Source organism: Orycteropus afer, unplaced genomic scaffold, assembly GCF_000298275.1.
Source record: "Orycteropus afer afer isolate SDZICR_OR568_19922 unplaced genomic scaffold, OryAfe1.0 scaffold00050, whole genome shotgun sequence".
Lineage (NCBI taxonomy): Eukaryota > Metazoa > Chordata > Mammalia > Tubulidentata > Orycteropodidae > Orycteropus > Orycteropus afer.
The window spans coordinates 12,858,348-12,879,394 of record NW_006921637.1 but is presented as its reverse complement, the minus strand read 5'-3'; the positions used below and the strand labels follow the sequence as shown (position 1 = coordinate 12,879,394).

The 21,047-nt window shown below is 43.1% G+C and overlaps 1 protein-coding gene across 1 annotated transcript in view; it reads right to left on the bottom strand.

Moving 5' to 3' along the window:
- Positions 1–8,753: 8,753 nt before the first annotated feature.
- PGBD5 (piggyBac transposable element derived 5) overlaps positions 8,754–21,047 on the bottom strand; it is a 234,670-nt gene continuing 222,376 nt past the window's right edge. Inside the window, exons 6-7 of the mRNA XM_007938498.1 lie at positions 10,394–10,499; positions 8,754–8,949 (exon numbers count right to left, since the gene is read on the bottom strand). Of these exons, the coding sequence (XP_007936689.1) occupies positions 8,754–8,949; positions 10,394–10,499 (302 nt within the window). The remainder of the gene's footprint in view (positions 8,950–10,393; positions 10,500–21,047) is intronic.

Sequence of the window (21,047 nt, the reverse complement as noted above, 5' to 3'; positions counted from 1 at the left end):
CTTCTCTTCTTTTCTTGTCTTTTTAGTGATCTCTTGCTTTCTTCATGGATAATGTTCTTGATATCTTCCCATAATTCATCTGGCTTTCGGTCCTTGGTGTTCAATGCATCAAATCTATTTGAAGATAGATTTGATGTGAGCGCTAGACAATGAATAAAGAAGACTGAAGAAGAATTGATGCTTTTGAGTTGTGGTGCTGGTGAAGAATACTGAAGTACCATGGTCTGCCAAAAGAACTAACAAATCTGTCCTGGAAGAAGTGCAGCTGGAATCCTCCTTGAAAGTGAGAATGGCCAGACTTAGCCTTACCTACTTTGGTCATGTTGTCAGCAGGGACCATTCCCTGGAGAAGGATGCCATGCTTGGTCTTTACTTTTAGAGCATCAACAAAAAAGGGGAAGGCCTTCAATGAGGTGGTTTGACACAGTGGCTGCAACGATGGACTCAGGTATAGCAAGGATTGTGATGCTGGCACAAGACCAGGCAGTGTTTTGTTTTGTTGTAAATGAGGTCGCTATGAGTTGGAGATGACTCAGTAGCACCTAACAACAACAACAATAGTAGAAATTAAAATCTCAAACTGTGACAGTCAACCCAAATTCCTGGACACAATTTTTTGTCTCCCTGGGGGTTGCTGTGCATGAACTCAGAGTGAGTAGGGGTGCCATTTGAGGCAAGTGGAGAAGGTAAGCAGCTGGGAGGGGCAGGGCATCCTCTGAAAAGCCAGTCAGTGTCAGTGTGCTGTCACTTTGGTTTCTCCTTTATCCTAGTTAACATCTGCCCAGAATCTCCAGAGGCTTTTGCTTCTTGGCTCTCTTTTGCTCTTCCTTTGTTAAGATCAGAGCCATCAGCATGATGTCTTCCCCAGCCCCATGTATTGGACCTAGGCTAACTCCTTCCCTGGTGAAAGCACCCTCTGTGGCCTCCCCACAGGGCTAGTCTGACCTGGTGGGGACATTTAGTGACAAGCATTCACTTCTTTGTGTACTGTCCTCTTCCAATGCTGGGCAGTGCATGTGGTACTTTGTGTACTGTCCTCTTTCAATGCTGGGCACTCCAGTGATGTGCACCCTCACCTGGAGGCACTCAGATTAAATCTGATTACCTCCAACAGCGAGCGTGAAACCAAAGATGAAGGACATGTTCTTGCCTGAGTCATGGCTTCAACAAGTTCATCACCCCACTTTTTTCCAACTGTTTCTTTTATCCTCTGGCTTCTGTCTTGACTCACTGTCCTCACCTCCCTGGGCCCTCTTATTACCAGCTGGGAGCCAGCACTGGACACAGAGTGCAGAACCTATCACCACTTATCTCACTTTAGGCACTCTACTTCTACTGATGCACATAAATTGACAATGTTAAAAAAAAAAAAAAAACCCACCATAACATTACATTGAAAAGAAAAGTAACAAAAAATGTCTCCAATGAAAGTCCCACAATTCCACAACTCCACATCTAAGTTACAGCTTAGAAGATTATTCCATTAAGAGTCCCTGGGTGGCACAAATAGCTAAGTGCTCAATTATTAGATGAAAGATTGGTGGTTCAAACTCACCCAGAGGTACCTCAGAAGACAGGCTTGGTGATCTTCTGAAAAGCCATAGCCTTGACAACCCTATGGGGAATAGTTTAACTCTGCATACACAGGGTCACCATGAGGTGGCATCAACTCAACAGCAACTAATAACAATAAAGACAGGAACCAATCTAGATTGCAGTAGATTAGATGATTGTAATAATGACTTATTCAAGAAGATAAAATTGATATAAAATAATGTTTCCCATTGCCCTGGGTCTCTCTCTCTAACCTACCAAAGTAATAGAAGCCATTCTTTCTTTCCCTTCCCATGTTCAGTCTTGCTGGGTGCACTCACTGGGAGGAAGTACTGAAATCTGAAGCTCAATTAATTTAGGAAAAGATAACAGAGTCTAGTGAAAGAGCCCATTGAAAACTAAACTTCCATCTCCCCAATTCATGGTTTTTTTTCCTACGAACTGCCTTTTCCAAACTGCAGCTTTCTTAGTGGAAGAAGGTAGACGGGAGATGCCGACTGATGATGAGCACACCTCACGTAGACTGACGTAGAGAGGCTGGGCCAGACCTCCTTGGAGAAAGTGGAACCATACATAAAGCACTGGGGAAATGAAAAGAAATAAAAAGCTGATGAGTTCATGTTAGTTTTTATGATAAATTTTCTTTTAGCTTTGTTATAAACTCTTTAATAGCTGAGACTACTTCTTTTTCTTGTTCATTTCTGGTGCCCTGTTTCCCAAATACATCTATGTATTAACTCTGAGGGTAGTGGTATGTGGCCTGCACTTGGCCAAAGCAGTTTAGTTCCAGTCTTTTCTTGTTGCCATCTAGTCAATTCCAACTCATGGAGTAGAACTGTGCTCCACGGGGTTTTCAGTGGCTGGTTTTTCAGAAGTACATCACCAGGCCTTTCTTCCAATGTGTCTCTGGGTGGACTCTAACGTCCAACCTTTTGGTTAACAGTTGAGTGTGTTAACCATTTACACTACCCTGGGTCTCCAGTTCCAGCCTTTGGACTCTGTATTTTTAGAGAATGCTAATCCAGGCACTTCTGGATCCCCAGGGTGAAGTACTCCATCATTTCCAAGGATATCTATGTGGCAGGCCCAGTAGCAGGGATGAGTACCCTCTAGCTGGGTGTCAGCCCCCTTTGTGTCCTAATTGTGTCCTCCACATGCTTAGATCATAGGGCTCTTGTGGGCAGAAGCCATAGTTTACATTTTGACAGGTACTCACTCTTGGCATAGGCACAAGCGATTCACCCTGAGCTGCCAAGGTTGAGAGTGATCAGGCTCTGGAGCCCAGAGCTGAGGTTTGAACCTAGGTCCACCACTTTTGAGCAGGGTCACCCGTCGTTCTCTAAAATCATTTTCCGCATTTGCAAAAGCAGGTGAGGTTGAAGGTTAAATGAAATAACCATGTAAAGAGACTACAACCAAGACTGGTAGATAAATGTTCAATACACATGGACAATTATTTTTATTATCATTCAGTTCTAATAAAGATTTGCCAAAACAATGAATTAGAGAGTGATTGAAAGACTGAAGAGAGACACCAAAGAGGAAGGAGAGCTGCCAGAGAGAGCCACTGGGGGAGGGAGTAGAAGGAAGTTGGCTTCTCTATGCTTCCATGTATTGCCCTTTCCTCATTATTGCCCATCGTTGGCCAAAAGGCCCCTCTGCCTGGAGGAGCTATGGCACTTCACCTTCCCTATCAACTCTGCACTCCCATGGGCCTTCAGAGGGACAGCTCCCTCTGCTCTCTCTCTGTCTTCCTCTCCAAATATGTGCAAAAAAGGTCACACTGCCAAGTAACTTAAAAAACCCCAAACCTGAGAAAATTATGTTTGTAAACTGCCCAGTGAAGATGAGAATGTACAACCAAACATCTTATAAACCATGTTTTGAAAAAGGCCTATAAATGGTTATACTTGAAAGCATAAATACACTTTAAACCATGAGGCATGGAAAGGTGCATAAGTAGATTCAAGCAGAGCTGTGATTCCCACTTATAGCAAGTGTTAGATCCAGGACCACGGAGAAATGCCAGGACCATGGAGAAACAGGAAGTGGAGCAGGCATTGGGGGAGGGGCATGCAGGTACACACATGCACACGCATGCACACACACACACGCACACACACACACACAGGTTAATAGAAGAGCTACTAGGTATATGCTCTTGTTCCAGGACAAGAGGCAGCAGCACCACTGGAGTGCAAGTGGTGCACTCTCCTTTCTGCTGTGTTATAGAAAATATGTAAGTGCCAGTTTTCTACCTGGTACCCTCTTCTATTTCTTAATGGGACAGAATGACTTAGATAGAAAGAGGGTTTAGAAATACTTCTGCAGATGAGAGACACAAAGAATACAGGATTAAATAATAAAGTCACAGCAGTATTCCTAACAAAGATAAGAGGTACTTGAGGAAGACCCAAAGCCACCTTGACTCAAGGGCCTTAACCACAGACAGACCTCTTCCCAGCAGGCCACAGCCATACTGGAAATGGAAGGTAGAAGCAGCTTCCCTGTTATCTACTTTGCTATTTTCCTGGGAGCTTCCTTTCTGTTTGTGCCCTAGCTACATAAGGCTACATCCACTCAACCCCTCCCAATGAGTCTTTATTTGATGTGGGGGGGTTGGGGAGGTGGAACCAGAAACAAAGAACTGTAAATGGGCTGAGATTTGAGAAAGAGATGAATCTTGGAATCGTGGCGGAATGGTCACTCTAAGCTGTTGGTTAGCTGGGAGGCAGTGGACCTCAGGGACTTTGTTGTGATGATTTTATAGCTGGACTGTGGCCTTCACGGGGTTCAGAAAATACTCTTCCCACCCTAATACCCCCAGTCCATGCAGTCAAGTGTTCTGGGAGAGGTAAGCAGGCTGATGGCTCAGCATCTAGCACAGCTCAGGATGTCCATGTGCCTTCCATGAACTGTGTACTCTCCAGGGTATGGCTTACTACAAGGCAAAGTTTAGCTTTATTATTGCTGAGCCAAATAGCAACCCCCTCAGTCTAGGGCAAGGATGTGGTAGCACTATTGTTACTGTGCAAATCTGAGGTCAGGAGACCGGGTGGATTCCTTTCTATAAAGGCTGTAGACGGGGGAAAACCCAGTGTTGGCATTAAATAAATCAGGCCTCAAATGCACAGCTCTTGTAATGGGCCTGGGGAACAACATACACATGGTTGGTGTACGCCTGCAACCTCAGGACAGCCTGGACTTCAGACAGTTTTCCTTAGCAAATTGTCTTACCTGGGCAAGCTGTTTACTGCCCCAAGGTTGCATGTTCCCATCTGTAAACTGGGGATGATGGTGGTACATTTGACTTCCTAGCGGTCACTGTGGAGATTAAAGGAGCCCATGCACATGAAATGGTATACATCACACACTTCCTGTCACTACTGTGCTCTCCTGGCATGCTGCCTACACTGTGAGACAGTGAGTGTGGTGATGCAACACAGTGGGGAGGAAAGCAGGGCACCAGTGTTGCCTTCCTCCCTCCCCTATCTGGGTGCCATCAAATTGCTGTCATCCCAACCTCCAGGAAGTGTGGGTTTGTTTTCTGCCATTAAATGCAGACTGCAGGAGAACATATGAAGCCTAAGGGGTTGCAACTACTCTTTTTGCTCACTAGTAATGGAGGGTTTGCTTAACTATAACACTCCCTGCCTTCATGGCTGGTGGCTTGGAGGCTTCCTCCCCCAGTGAAGTGGAGGTTAGGTTCCCAAGGCTAATGACAAAGCACAAGCTATATACGGGCTATACACAAGGATGCAGAACCTTCTAATCCCTTTCCCATAGGTCTGCATCCCCCTTGCCTCTTGCACAACTGCAGAACCAATTCAATTTTGGTGGCCAGGTCTAATCTAATTTAGTCAATAAGCCAAGTGTTTTTGCACACCGTATTCCCAGATACCAAGATTCTCATATATGACTCACTTTAACTTTGAAATATGACCCTAATATAATGTTCTACTGACCATAGTAAGACATTGTTCAAAACTGAGGGTTCTTTGGTGAGAATTTGGTGGAGAAAAGAGACAATGTAAGTCAAAGATGGAGCACAGTAAAGAAGGCAGCAAATCAAACAGAAATTCATCTGTTCATTTTAAATACTAAGAATTTACCTTACCTGATTCCAAATAAAATCACAGTCATAAGACAACATCTTAAATTGTCTAACAGTTTCATTCTCACTGAGCATGAGTTAATTGAGATTTTCTTTGGAGAAGCTTAGAAGGTTTTGTTGTTGTTTTGTTTTGCATGAGGGTAGGGAAGCTTATCATTCAGTCTTCCTTTTTAGGATTCCATAGCCAACATCTCAAGGGACCTTAGTATCTCACAATGGCAGGACCTGAACAGAAAAGGGACCTCACTGGCCACAGGATGCAGAGGGCCACCTGCCCCCTGCCACCTCCTGGCTGTGCTGCTTCTCCTGTTATGAGAACCATTCAGTAATTCCAGTAATGGCCATTAAATTAGCCAATTCAAGTGTCAACCAGCAGCTGTCAATGCCAGGGACACTGGAGCCAGATGTATTTTAACTATACCCACTGCTGCTGAGTTGGATCCGACTCATAGCGTGGCCCCTCCCTGGGTTGCTGAGGTGGTATCACTATGGAAGTCGATTGCCCAATCTTCTTTTGAGGAGTGGCTGGTAGGTTTGAACCATCAGCCTTCTGGTTAGCAGTCAGGTGCCTTAGGCACTATGCCACCAGAGTGCCCATCTTAATTATAGCAATTCCTAAAATCACTATAAGTCACATCTATAATGCCCAAATCCCTGAAGACTTTCCCAGTACTACATGTCCATTTGTTCTTCTTAAAGGAGAAGAGAAATTCTCCTTAATCAGTACCATGCCTTGTGAGGGCTAGAGTGCTTACAACGTCCACTAGATTCCAAGCTGAGCTGCCGACTTTTCCAATCATTTATCAGAAACAAGTGGTTACCATTTAAAAAACCCAGCACTAAAATGGTATAATTACTCTCAAATTACTTGGTAATTCGATGTTACCCACAACATCTTCCCAACAGCTCCTTGTCATGTTAACTTGGAACAATACATGATACAAGGTAGGAGACATGAGAAAAATCACCACATCGAAAGGCGGGCACAGTATTGTCTCCAAATGGCACCTCAGATACAACTATACTTACAGAACTACATCATAAGTATACATTATTTAGTCAAAACTTCACTGTATTTCTCTTTTAAACCACTCAGAGATTTGCGACAATAAGAACTGTTAAGATCATATATACTACATTATATAACAGGAAATCAAGCCCATATTTTTGTCCCTGAACTTTTAAACAAATTAACATATTAACAAAGAATGAACATCTAAATAGACTTTTATTTTAGTTTAGTTTTTTGGACAGAAAAGAAAGTTTATCACCTTTCATTAGATCATTAGAATCTTCCTAAGTGTTGGAAACACATTAAACTCAGAAATAGTGGACTTTGTAAAAAAGCATCACAAATTAAAAATATATTTCTCCATGTGATAAAAGTGCTTTCAATCCAATTATAGGACATGGCAAAGGTGTTCTGAAACACAATTTAAAATTTGGCCTACAATCCGTGGCATTGAATTAAAACCAAAGGGTAAGGGTAATGTTCATCAACCAGGAATACAGAAATGATATGGAGTTCAGAAGCATGCTGCCAGCAACACTTAATTAACTGAGTCTGAACAAGGAAAATAGTCCCAAAGCCTGAGTAGAATAGATTTTGCATTTGTAGAAATAAAGTGGTTACATAAAGTTGGATTAAAGGGGGCCTGTGAAATTCCAGAAATTACTTGTTTCTTGCCTGTGGGGATAGTCAGGCTAATAGAACACTCTGGCCCTGAGGTTCCCATGTAGACACATATATCTTGATTCAGAAAGAGCCCTGATCTTTCAGGAAGTAGACGGACACCTTTATTCTTGGTTGTTTCTCACACAGTCCTTTCAGTAGTGTGGGAAGCAAAGCTCTCTAGCTCCATGTCAGATCATATCCAAGCAAGGCTTGGGCATCCCCATTTTATGCTTTGCTTATGACAATCACACCTTTCTGAGTGGCAGCTTTGAGAAAGGTAGTGGTGCCAGGTTCACTACACACTAGCCAGTAGCCATCTGTAGTGAATGTTTGTTGTTGCTCCAGCAATGTTGTTGTTCAAAACAAGTAATCCTGCCAATGATAATCTCTGTGACAAAACTTAAGGCCCACAAGGCTCCCTGTGGTCCTTGGGGCAAGTGTCACCACATTTCTCTTGGAAGTGACTGCCCTCTCTGGCCCTAGTACAGTCACAGAATGGTGATTATGTAAGTCACCATGAAGGTAATGAGGGAGGGAGATGAGGGGAGGGGAGGAAAGGGGGACATTTTCCTTTGCATTAGATCTTAAGCAACAGTAAGAAAATAACTCGAAGATCTATTTTAAAATAGGAAAAAATAGCATCACACTTCACTGCAAGTGATGTTGGCATTCTCCTTTATCCCCATCACACCAGCCAACCTGGCTTGGAGATGAGTAGGGATGCCTTACTGATAAATGAGAACAGGCAACTGCTACCCATTCCATCACTGTCTTTTAATGGCACCCAATTTTTCCTTCTTCTGAGAGATCTACTATAAGCTTCTTGCCACCATAAAGATGTTGGGAAGCCCTCTGGTCACCTACACACCCCTGAACAACTTCAAGGGTGAAGGTCAGATCTTTGCTGCTTCCCTATCACCTCTTAACACATCATGAAATGGAACCATGTCCCAAATCTCTTTACATCTTTACAAAGCAGGTATTTTCCACCAAAGTATTCTACAGCTCAGCCCACCCCTGAAGCTGTTACTGGCAACAGCCCCTACAAGCCACCTCTGTTAAGAGAGGACACTACCTGCCAGGCTTGAATGGGGTTGCACAGGCATCATGCCCTGCTGAACAGACATGACTGACATAGCAATGACCAGCATTCGAGTCCATGTAGAGAGCTGACAATATAGTGGTGGTGGTGGTGGGGGCAGTTTCACAAAACATGCTCTTCTTTGAGTAGAAACCAGGACAAGCAGCCACTCCTTCCAGTGAAGTCCCTGTTCTGCCCACAGAGGTCTCACAGCTTCTCTGTGACATCTCCAGGTCTCTGCTGAGGCAGGTTAGAACAGCAGGCTCTCTCCCTTTTCTCACCTTCCCTCAACTTGGTCCCTCATCTGAGCCTTGGGCTGAGCCCAGGCATCAGTGGGATGGTGAGGTGTCCTCCAAGCCCAGCAGCTCTCTGACCAGTCTCTCCCCAAATTGGGCCCGGCTGTACCTCTTTACATGGTAGGCATCAGACATTTTGTACAGGATGTAGGCATTGTTGATGGCGATGCTGATGGCAAACCAGAACACCTGCTGCCAGGTCTTGTTTGGTTTATGGGAAATGAAATACCTACGAGGACAAGGAGAAAAGAAAGGTTGGCCCAGCTAATACATGGGTAACTATGAGGCCTCACCATGGCAAGAAGGGTGCTGTGGAATCTTTCTATGCATGGAGAGAGCTCAGGGGGCAGCAAGTTGGCTTTGTCACAATGCACAATATACAGAAAGTAGAAACACTTCCTAACAAAAATGAAATGGAATGAGGCAGGTCGCTGAGGGAGATACTGAAGTCAGGTGCCATATTTCCTGGAGCATGGTTTACTGCCCTGGAGCCAGAAGGGCCTTCCCCATGTACTGACTTCTTATCAAATGTTGCATTCTGTTCATGCCTAATGGCTCCAGCCTCTCAAGGGTCATATTCTCCCTCAGCTCCAGGTATCTAAGGTGGTGCTCTCTCTCTTCCCGAGTTCACTTTCTTCGTCATTCTCACATCCCAACGTCACAGCCTCAGCAGACATTTCTCCAACCCTCTGACACTGAGGAACACCTCAAGGAGCCCATCTTAGGGCTGGTCAAAGTATATTTTCAATGTACATATCAGCATCTCTAATACCAGCACAATGACCAGCATATGCTTATTAAAAAAATGTACATGTATTTTTGATAGCCTAGTGGAACTTAGCAAGGTATTCAATAAAGACATGCTAAGTGAATCTCTAAGTAATGGTGCTACCTTTCACACGTAGGCTGAGATTTCCAGAAAGCCAGGTCCTTGTTTTTCCCTCCCTGCAATGGAAAGGCCCCGAAAAAGTAGGAAAAAGAGAGCTGAAGAGTTATCTAACTGCAGCTGGATTCTAAGGTGTGATGTCCAACACTACTGATTTAGCAGTCACAGAAATGTCAGTGATGATTATTTCTGAGCTCCTATCCTGCGTATCATGGGGTATATGTATGTACATGTAGCTTGTGTGCTGTGTCATGAATGTACTGACAATAGATAATCTTATTTAAGGAATATCTATATTGGAAACCCTGAAATAACCAGTGCTAGTAAATATAGGACTCAGTGTGAAAATGTATAGGGCAGACGCTAAGTGGATGGGGCAGAGAATAATCTGGGATAGAGGAACTAGGAAGCCTTCACAGAAGTGTGGGACATAGCTGACTTGATTTGGATGCATGGGAGGGAAGGGTATCTTTGGGCAGGAAAATGTGGAGTCAAGAACCCTGAACACAGGTGTCAGAGGTGAGGCAGGTGGATGAACTGCATGGGCCAGATCTGAGAGAGTAAGGATGAGCATACAAAATTGTATCTCACAGGGCTTTCATTTTTCAATCGTATGTGGGCAATCTATTTCTGTAGTGATACTGCCTCAGAAACCCAAAGAGGGGTCGCTATGAGTCAAGTCTGACTCGACGGCACATAACAACAACAACTGATCATCTACCAATTCACTTCTGTGATGATGAAACAAAGACCCCTTTGGCAGACTTGAGTTGCCATGCTCACTTACTTGCTGTATTTGTCATCATATTTGCAAATGTAGCTCAGGTGAGCAGCAAAGGCCTCCACAGCCAAAGGGCAAGGGATCTCTCCACTCTTCCTCTTGATGATCACCCCTGCAGAGAAGAGAACAAAATTCCCCTCTTTACTGCCTCTTCCAAAAACCAGTGCCCTGGCTGCCCCTAACCAACTAAAAACAGCCAGCAGAGAAGAGGAGGTGAAAATGAAGAACAATCAGACTCAGTGACTAACTGCTTCAGAAAAGCTGAGAATAATATTTCAAGTTAGAAAACTGCAAAGGACTGGTCAGCAGAAACACAGATGATCCTAATCCTCACCCTAATGGGCATCACTGGCACACATGGCAAAGACAAGCCCAAAGGTTGCTCTAAGCGGCATATGTGTATGTGTGTCATGGATCATGAAAGAGCAAAAAGGGAGACTCATAAATCACTCTCCCCTTCCTCAAAGCTCCCTCACCCCAGACTCTGAGTGGAGGCAGATGTCAGGGAGCATGGTGGAGTCACCTCCATCAGAGTGGAGGGTGAAGCTGGAAAGTTCGACTGACCAGGAGGCTGCTTTCTCTCTTCCCCAGGCCTCTGGTCTTCCTGTGGAGCCGCATAGGGCTCCAGGGAGCCTCACACTCCACCCCACACACTCATCCTAACTACTTTTTCCTCCACTAAATACAAAGGGGAATGCGTCTCAGGGGCACTGTCAACACCACTGCAAGATGAATCAATCTCACCAACAATGTGTGAGCAGCAGAGCAGGATCAATTACCTTCACCTCCCAGATCCCCAACCTGAACAAACTGCACTCTAAGACCTGCCTCTGGCAGGCAGCAAGCTCCAGAAATAATGCATAAGGCCCAAGAGGGAGGAATCTAGCCATGTGAAATATCATTTACATTAATATGTGTGGTTTGTGATTTACATGTTATTTCCTCTGACCAGCCTTCAATTTATACTTTCCTCACAGCATGAAGGGATTATGGACATCGTGTTCTTCAGCAAAATATTCTGCCATCTGACTTTTTCTTTCCTATTTAATAAAATTCTACATCACTGAAAAGCAAAGAATGGAAATGTGGTTTTTTTTATTAGTATTATTTTTATTGTGATTTGGGTGAAAGTTTACAGAGCAAATTCATTTTTCATACAGTAGTTCATGACACTGACTGCAATTTCTCACAGTGCACCAGCTCTCTTCCCACTTCCTCCCCATAGTTACCTCTTCCCCCACAAAAGTTACCTCCTTCCTGTGTCCTTCCCTCCCATGCACTACTGGTCCCTGAGCTGTCTCCCTGTGCACACACAGCCCTTCTATTCTCACATGATTGAATTCCCCTCTTTGGGTTTCCCAGGCAGTATCACTACAGAAGTAGATTGCCCAACCTTCCTTCCAAGGAGTGGCTGGTGGATTTGAACCACCAGCCTTCTGGTTAGCAGTCAAATGCCTTAGGCACTACAACACAAGAGCTCCTTAGGAGTGCATCTACTTAATGAAAATGTTCAGCTCCTATGCCTGACTTTTGTTTAGCTGGGAGCCACAGGAGTGGGTTCAATTTCAGACCTGAAGGGCAGCTAGGAGGCATAGTCTCAGGTATTCTACAAGGCTCTATCAGACCAGCAAACCTGGTCCCTCTCTCTCTCTCTCTTTGTAAATGATTCTGAGCTTTGTTCCACATTGTTCTCCCACTCTATCCAGGATCTCCGGCATAGATTCCCCTCCAAATGGTTGACAGTGGTAGCCGGGCACCATCTAGTACTTCTGGTCTCATAGTCATGTAGGCTGAGGATCACATGGTGTACTGGTCTCTTGGACTAATTGTTTCCATGTGTCTTTGGTTTTATTCATTTCTTTGCTCTGGATAAGGAGAGTACCATTGTTGCATCTAGGTGACTGCTTGCAAGCTTTTAAGATCTCAGTCACTACTCCTCAAAGTAGGATGTGGAACAATGTTTTTGTGTAGTATGTTATGCCAATTGAGCTTGATGTCCCCTGAGACCATGTCCTGAGCCCACAGTTCCAACTACTCGCTCCCTCTGGGTAGTTTGCTGTAGCCAAGAAGTGACAACAACTTTGTCCCTTGTCAGCTCTACTATGTACCTGGAAATTCTTACGGAGCATACCAATACACTTGTACAAACATTGTCTGCAAACCCTATACATGTTATGGGCACACTCCCCCCTACATAGATATACCTAATCATTCAGCCTGTCCACCCATCTATCCACCCATATAGATCAATGTTTTCCATCACTGACCACGTAGTACTGTATGTGCAAAAGGGTTCATCTTTGTTGTATGTATCTCCCATGCACCTCTCTATGTCTTCCTCTTCCTCAATGTCACTGTATTGATCACTCACATTTGGTACATTGCCCTTCCCCTCACCCAAATCAATACTTGTCTCTACCTATCTAGCAGTGTTCCCTCCCCTCTGCTCCTCACCAACCCCTGGTAACCAACAAAGTAAATTTCCTTCCATATAGAAACCTTTCCTTGACTTTTTACAATAACGGACTAATTCAATATTTGTCCTGGGTGATTGACTTATTTTACTCAGCATAATGTCCTCCAAGTTCATCCATATTATGGATGCGGTGTTTTGCAGATTCTATTCTTTAGGGTTGCATAGTATTCCATTGTGCGAATGTACCATTGCTTGGTTATCCATTGTTCTTTTGATGGGCACCTAGTTTGTTTCAATCTTTTTGCTATTGTAAATAGTGCGGCAATGAACATAGGTATGCATATATCTGTTCTTGTCCTGGCTCTCACTTCTGCAGGATATATATCTAGTAATGGAATGGCTGGGTCAAATGGTATTTCTAATTCCAACTTTTTAAGGAATTGCCATACTGCTTTCCACTGTGGTTGTATCCTTTTACAGTCCCACCAGCAGTGTAGGAGAGTCCCAATCTCTCCACATTCTTGCCAGCATTTGTTATTTTCTGTCTTGTTGAACTTTGCTACTAGTGCTAGGGCAAGATGGTATCTCATTGCTGTTTTGATTTGCATCTCTCTAAGGGCTAATGATCGTGAGCATTTCTTCATGTTTGTTGGCCGCCTGAATATCCTCTTTGGTGAAGTGTCTATTCATGTGTTCTGCCCATTTTTTAACTGATTTTTTGTCTTTTTGTTGTTGAGATGGTGACATTGTCATAGCCAAACATTTTTTTCCCAATCTATAGGTTCTCTTTTTACTCTTTTGGAGAAGTCTTTGGAAACATAAAAATTTAATTTTTAGAAATTCCCAGTTATCTACTTTATCTTTTGCTGTTTGTGTATTTTGGGTTATGCTTGGTAGTATATTTATGCCACATGAAAAGGTGTTTTTTTTTTTTTTTTTTTTGTAACGAGTTTTACAACTCTGTAAACTTACGGAGTTGTGAAATTTTAGCAAAATCTAAATGGATATGGCTAAAGTAAAAATGACATGTCCCTGCAGGCCCACAGACAGCTGCATGGAGGTCTGCCCTTCCCCACTGTTCCCTAACCACAACATTTACACAGACTGAGTGGAAGGTTTTATTTTCTTTTGGTTATTTTCTGTAGAAATAGTGGTTTTTCACACTGAAAATACCTGTAGTGCTTCTGATTCCAGGGCCCCACTCAGAGAGCTAGCTCCTACAGTCCTGGGGCAAAACCAGCAGACACTCTGAGACTCTCCAAGAGTCAGAGGATCAGACCAGGAACCTCCCTCCTGGCCTGATGATTCTGGACTATTTACTTGCTAAGGACACTCTCTGCTCAGAGATCTTCTAATGTGCATAGTGGCCCAGCTAACCCACATGTTCTCCAGCCTCCTCAGAGAAAGGGGTGACCTGTAGTCCTCCCAGGAGAGGCAGCCTCTCCACAATCCCCTTCCTGAGCATTACTGTCTCTCGCCCCATATCTCAGCACTCTACCCCCAAGACAGACTGGAACAATGAGAATGTGTCACACCTGGGCCCCTGACACACAGCCATCAGCCCCATCCTAACTCACCTGATTTGAGCCAGGTTGCAGCCTTCTCTGGTTTAAAGATGTGCTGGCTCCTTTGGGCAGTGTAGGTTCTGAGGGGCTACTCTAAAGAGAAGCAGCGATCCCCTCAGGCCCTGTCCCTGAACTCTGGTGCCACATACTCTGAGTCATTACTATTTCCAGAGTCCAAGGGCTTCTCCTGGCTCCCAAAAGTCTGCATGCAGCCTTTCACTTCCTGGTCAACCAGGGAGAATGCTAATGGACTGCCATGGCTCGATATGCCTAACCAGCGGTGACCAATTTTAAACTTTATTTTCCCTCTCTCCTCTCAAAATTTTTAATTTAACAGTTTGAGAGCCTACTAAGCCACTGAATTCCTGGATCCACATCAGTCTCATTGAGCTCCTTCTCCCAGTTTATGAACCACATTACCTGCCCCCCTCCCATGATTTTTTAGATTTTGAGACCCAATTCCAGCTGTGAAAGAATGATAGCAGTCTTATAATACCCTTGTCTTTAGGCTGAGAGCTTTAACAAATGGGAATATTGACAAGTGTTTGGGATGTGTGGTCTCTGCTGCCTTCTTTACCAGGTATAAAGCACACCTGTGTACATACCACAACGGCTTTTGAACCTATGTTGTGGTTATTTGCCAGCAAGTCAGACTCAACTCATAGCAACCCCTCCCTGGGTTTCTGAGGCAGCATCACTATGGAAGTAGATTGCCCAACCTTCCTTCCAAGGAGTGGCTGGTGGGTTTGAACTGCCAGCCTTTTGGTTAGTAGTCAAGTGCCTTAGGCACTATGCTACCAGAGCTCGTTTCCCATCCTGTCTCTCCAACCTGCCGGAGAAGCATGTGCCTTCATGGTTCAACAGCAGCCTGTTTCCATTCCCTTGCCCAGCTGTGCCACCGTCCTGCAAGTTTGAGAGTGAGTCAAGCTCTGACTCATATCCACACGCAGGCATTTGTCTTCTCATCTGTTCTCTCACTCTGAGCCTTAAATAAGCAGAGACCCTAGTGCAGAGATGACAGACACAAATGTATTTCAGAAGAAAAGCAAAGGAGATTGGTTCTTAGTGGGGCGCCCCTCACTATGTGACAGTGCTGACTTTTAAAAAGCTTCACACTCTGTGAGAAGGTTCAATGTTCCTCGATAAGGGATGAGATGTTCATGATTAGTTACATGTTTTCTAAAGTTGGAAATTCTGCTTAACTTGAAGAAAAATACATATGGCTTTCAGATTTCCGCTCAGAGGAGGCCTAGGTATAACCTTCCTCTGCTGTCCTGCATTTGGGTTCATCTGACACCAGCAGTCTGTCCACCATACTGCTCAAGTTCAACCCCACCAATATCTAAGTTGTGTACCTGAGGTATACCAGTGGGGAAGTCAGTGCTACATAGACTCTGGCCCTCAAGACTGGCCCCTTGGGTCTGTCTTAAAAAAAGTTTGGTGATGACATTGCCAAGGCAATTGGTGACCGGAAGGAGCTACGATTTGTGGAGTGTGAGGCTTTTTAAAAGTCAGTGCTGTCACATGTTGAGAGGCACCCTACTAAGATCCAAACATCTTTGTTTTCTTCTGAAATTCATTTAGGTCTGTCATCTCCCCACCAGGGTCTCTGCTTATTTAAACTGACCATTCAAACAGACAGGCCCACACTGAGGTGATGCATGACGCTTTCTTTCCTGATGTCATGAGGATGGGGATCTGTGGGCTGTGATGCTGATGGCTGCCACCTCCATGACAACATAGATGATGTTAACAGTGGTGCTGTGTAATGCCCAGCTAAGAACTACAAAAGAATATATTTCAATAAAGGATCATCTGATAACCAAAAAAAAAAAAGGAAGAAGAAGAAAAAAAATACATATGAACTTAGATGAACAGACTATAAAGTGGAGCAGCAGTGTTCAGAGTATAACAAAATCCAAACCAAACCCATTGCCATAGAGTTGATTCCAACTCATAGCAACCCCCATTGGGTTTCCAAGGCTGTAAATCTTTATAGAAGTAGATTGCTTTATCTTCCTCCTGTGGAGCAGCTGGTGGGTTGAACTGCCGAACTTCTGGTTAAAAGTCAAATACCTTACTCACTACGTCATATGTGAGGCTTTATTTATCATCAGGGTGACATTTAAAATGAGTACAGAAAGGAAGAATTATTTGATGAATGGCTCAGGGACAGAGGGGCTGCTCAGTTAACCACTCCTTGCCATTTAACAACAACAACAACAACAACAAAACAGTAGAGACTTCCCTGATAAGTTTAAGTGGATTAGCACTAAGAGCAAAAACTTAAACTATGGAACAACCAGGTGAATAGTGACACTTCTCTGAGCTTGGGATAAAGGATGAATTTTTAAAGCATCCAGCAAAGAGTATGGTCAACATAGTAGATTTGCCTATTTAGAAAGGTTTTTTTTTTTTTTTTTTAAATCTTAAAAAACACTAGCCATAAATAAAAACAAAAGAACAAATGCAGAAGTAAAACTACAAAAATATGCTTGATTATAGCTTCTTAAAATATCAGACTTCCTAATTTTTAGTTTTCAGACACAGAACTTTGACTGTTTCTGGGGAAAAATATTTTCTTTCAAGGTAAGGAGAAAAAGACAAGCACCTCAAAACAAAACTTGGAAAAAAATTGTGAAGAAATCAATCAAAATTAGGCAATAAATATACTGATATTTATTGCCAATGCAATAAATATATTGATATTTATTGCCAATAAACATATTGTCACAATTTGCCATTGCATTGATTCCAACTTATAGCAATCCCCTTTGGGATTCTGAGGCAGTAAACCTTTATGGAAGTAGACTGTTCCATCTTTTTCCCGTGGAGCGGCTGGTGGGTTTGAATCGCCAACCTTCCAGTTAGCAGTCAAATGCCTTAGGCACTGTGCCACTAGAGCTTCTAATCTGTAACATATTATGTAACTATTTGTACTTTTCCTTTTTTTGCATTTTCACCTGCCAGACTGACAGTTACAACAAAAACAAAAAGATAACAGTGCTGGCAAAGCTAGAAAAAAATGGGTTCCCTTGTTATCTATTGTGATGAAAATTAAACACACACACGCACACACATACACACACAAATCCACTGACTTTGAGTTGATTCAACTCATCGCAACCCATTGTGTTACAAAATAGAACTGAGATCCATGGGATATTCTTGGCAATAAACTTTATGGAATCATCGAGTGGGTCCAAAATGCCAACTTTTCGGTTAATAGTCAAGCACAAATCATTTGCAGCACTCAGGGACCTTAAAAATGTTTGTACCCTTTGACCCAGAAATTTCACTTTTAAAAATTTATTTTCAGGAAATGATCAAAGATGTACCAAAAGAGTTAAGTATGGAGATGTTTAAGACATCATCATTCATAATAGTGAAATAACTGATCATCAATATGGGGAGTAGATAAAGTAATTTTGGAAAATCTAAAAGAATGGAATACTAGGTATTTTTTAAAAATCATGTTGTTGGAGACTGAAAGGAAAACTATATCCCTTTATTAATAAAAAGAAACAAATCCCAAGATTTGGATTTGGTTTAGAAAGGATTTCCAGTAGGGAGGAATAGCTGACCTAGAGCCTAAAATCTCTTCTTTTAAATCTCTCCTTCCCGTGGTGAGACTCAGACTCCCCTGGTGAAAGTCTTGCTGCCATGACTATGGGGTTTGGGCTCTCTGCTCACCCTGTAGTGCTCCCACTGAGTGTGGCCCTGGCTCAGGTAGTCCACATAGCTTTCCCCTGGCCAAGGAGTGCTTTCTAAAGCTCTGTCCATGGAATGGGTGCTGGGGTGAGACACCCAGGAAATGGTCCTCGGAAGGATGTGCCAAATGCAGATGTCTCACTCTTGATGAGGAGCAATGCTGGTCCTTGGGGTTTATAAAGGAGTCTAGGATTTGGGATTTTAAGACTTAGATATTTCACAGTACTTTGGGAATGAAAATAGTAACCACATTAAAAATAAACACTAAGTTTCAGCATATTAAAAAGATATTGATTGATTCCTTGACTTAAGGGTTGGGGTGACTTTTTAAGATTTGCATGCTGAATCATATACTTTTTCATCCCAACCTCCCTAGTGCATCTCTTTTGTTCATTATTTCATCTCACAGCCCAGAGAGATGCCGTGTACTGCTTTGGGACTCCTTTTCAGAGTATGTCACTGAAAAACAGTATGATGGGAAGCAGCTCCTGCCCTTTGTTCTCAAACATCTTTTCCAGAAATGCCCTTCCCCTGCACCTGACTCCTAAGCTCTAGAGCTGAAAGCCCAATTCTAGCTGCCTCCTTTAGCACACAGGACCAATGCCAAATCTGTCCTTGCATTGCCCTTAACCTCACACTGGCAAGTGAGGCTGTCTATACCCCTCTGAGCCTCAACTGGGAGTGACACACATAAGCTTCAGTTCCTGATTACAATCTTGACTGAAATTTAATTTTATTTTCAATACAATTTAGGTAGAGGGATAAAAGACTGGAACAAATTAACAACATACGTTAAACTCATTGTGCATGTGCACACACACACACTTGCACATACATACACACATCCCATTGAGTTCCTTGGTAATCTTTCTTCAAAAGTGAGAATCTTTTGAAACCTACTGTCATCAAATCGATCCTGACTCATAACGACCCTATAGGACAGAGTAGAACTGCCCCATAGAGTTTCCAAGGCTGTAAGTCTTTAAGGAAGCAGACTGTCTCATCTTTCTCCGGTGGAGGAACTGGTTGGTTTGAACCACTGACCTTCTGGTTAGCAGCTAAATGGTTTAACCACTATACCACCACGACTCCTCAAAAGTGAAGAAGAAATATATCATAATGTAAAAGCACATAAGGGGTCATGCAAATATACTACGTGGGATGTAGTATATTACATAGTGTGACTTTTCTAGCCATGAGTCTTTGTAAACTCCATGGTGGAATTTGTCGTGAGCAACTGAGTAGCTCCTGATTGTTAAAGTTATCCACCTGGGGTATTTCTATTGGGAGCACCATGAAGTAATTTTCTGGGGATGTTTGCTCTCTCTCAGGTGTGTAGAACTCTGATGTTGGGATTAGTTAGTTTGGCCACTCTTCCAGGCTCAAAAGGAGCCCTCCTAGAAGCAGAAGGAGTCTCTCTGACTGCTGGCTGAGAAAGACATGCTGCTGAGAGAAATGTGTTCCTGAGAGACATGCATTACTGAGAGACACAAGAGACATGCATTGCTGAGATGTGAGAGACATGCACTGCTGAGAGAGAGATGCGAGAGGCACGCATTGCTGAGAGAGAAAGGTGAGAGACACACACTGCTGAGAGACTGAGAGAGACTGTTGGCTGAGAGACAGTGGGCTGAGAGAGACTGAGCGTGTTCCTGAACTTCAATTGTACCCTGTTGCTTCCCTAATAAACCCCATAATCTGTGAGTTCTGTGTGGCCACTGCAGCAAATTACTGAACCCAGCAGAAAGGTGGTGGGTGCTGTGGGAGGAACAGTTGGTGTCAGGGTTGGTGAAAGAGTTGGAGGGAGGTGGCATGTCTGGCCTCACAGGGATAGGCCTTGGGCTACTGATGGTGATTCTGTCTTCCTCTTGTGGGGTTAGAGGAGGTCAGAAGATACAGCCTCACTGACTCTTTGGAACTATACAACTGTAAATATTTTTTTATAGTACCATTCTGACAGAAGCTCTGATAGCATAGTGCCTAAGTCACTTGACTGCTAACCAGAAGTCTGGCAGTACAAACCCACCAGCCACTCCTCAGAAGGAAGGTTGGGCAATCTACTTCTGTAGTGATACCACCTTGGAAACCCAAGGAGGGGTTGCTATGAGTCAGGTCTGACTCGATGGCACATAACAACAACAACAACAACAACCCTTCTGTCACTTCAATTTCCTTTTCAGCAGTTTAATAAAGTTTCTGCTGTAGGATAATTAAATACAGTCATGCATCACTTAAGGTCCATGATGCATTCTGTGAAATAGGACATTATGTGATTTGGATGTTATGTGAACACCATATCGTAGTCTAGTCATGCTTTTTCTTTAAGCATCTCAGAGAAGCTTTGTGCCTTAGCAATGATAATCAACGTGCTGATAGGGATTCATCTTTGCGTTTGGTCTTCAATCCACATCATTAGCAATTTCTCCATATCTGATACAGGACCTCTCACATTTTCACTAGCATTGTAGCTTTCAGTGGAATCAATCTTTTACCAATTTGGAGAATTTTTTCTTTGTCTTTGAGGATCTTCATGAGTTTGACATGCCTAATCATGAGCAATAGCATTCATTGATTTTCCACCTTCTTGTTGTTAATAACCTTTTGTTACTCTTCCAAATGGATAATTCTTTGCCTCTTGCTGCTGCTATCACTAGCAATGGTTTTGCTGTGTTTGGGAACTATGATGTACTTCACAGTAATATTTTCAAAAGAAAATTAAACAGAGTGATAATGCTACAACACTCAAGAGATTGGATGCTGCTGCCTATGAGTCAAAGCATATACTGTTTCACTGTAAACTTTTTTAATAGAAAGTACAATGCAATACATAATAAGCCAATAAGTAACATAGGCATCTATTATGATTTTGAAGACATATGTATTTTAAGTTATATATGAACTGTACCATTATATGCCTGGCAGTGTAATTGCTTTGTATATAGGAGACTTGAGATAGATATGTTGTACA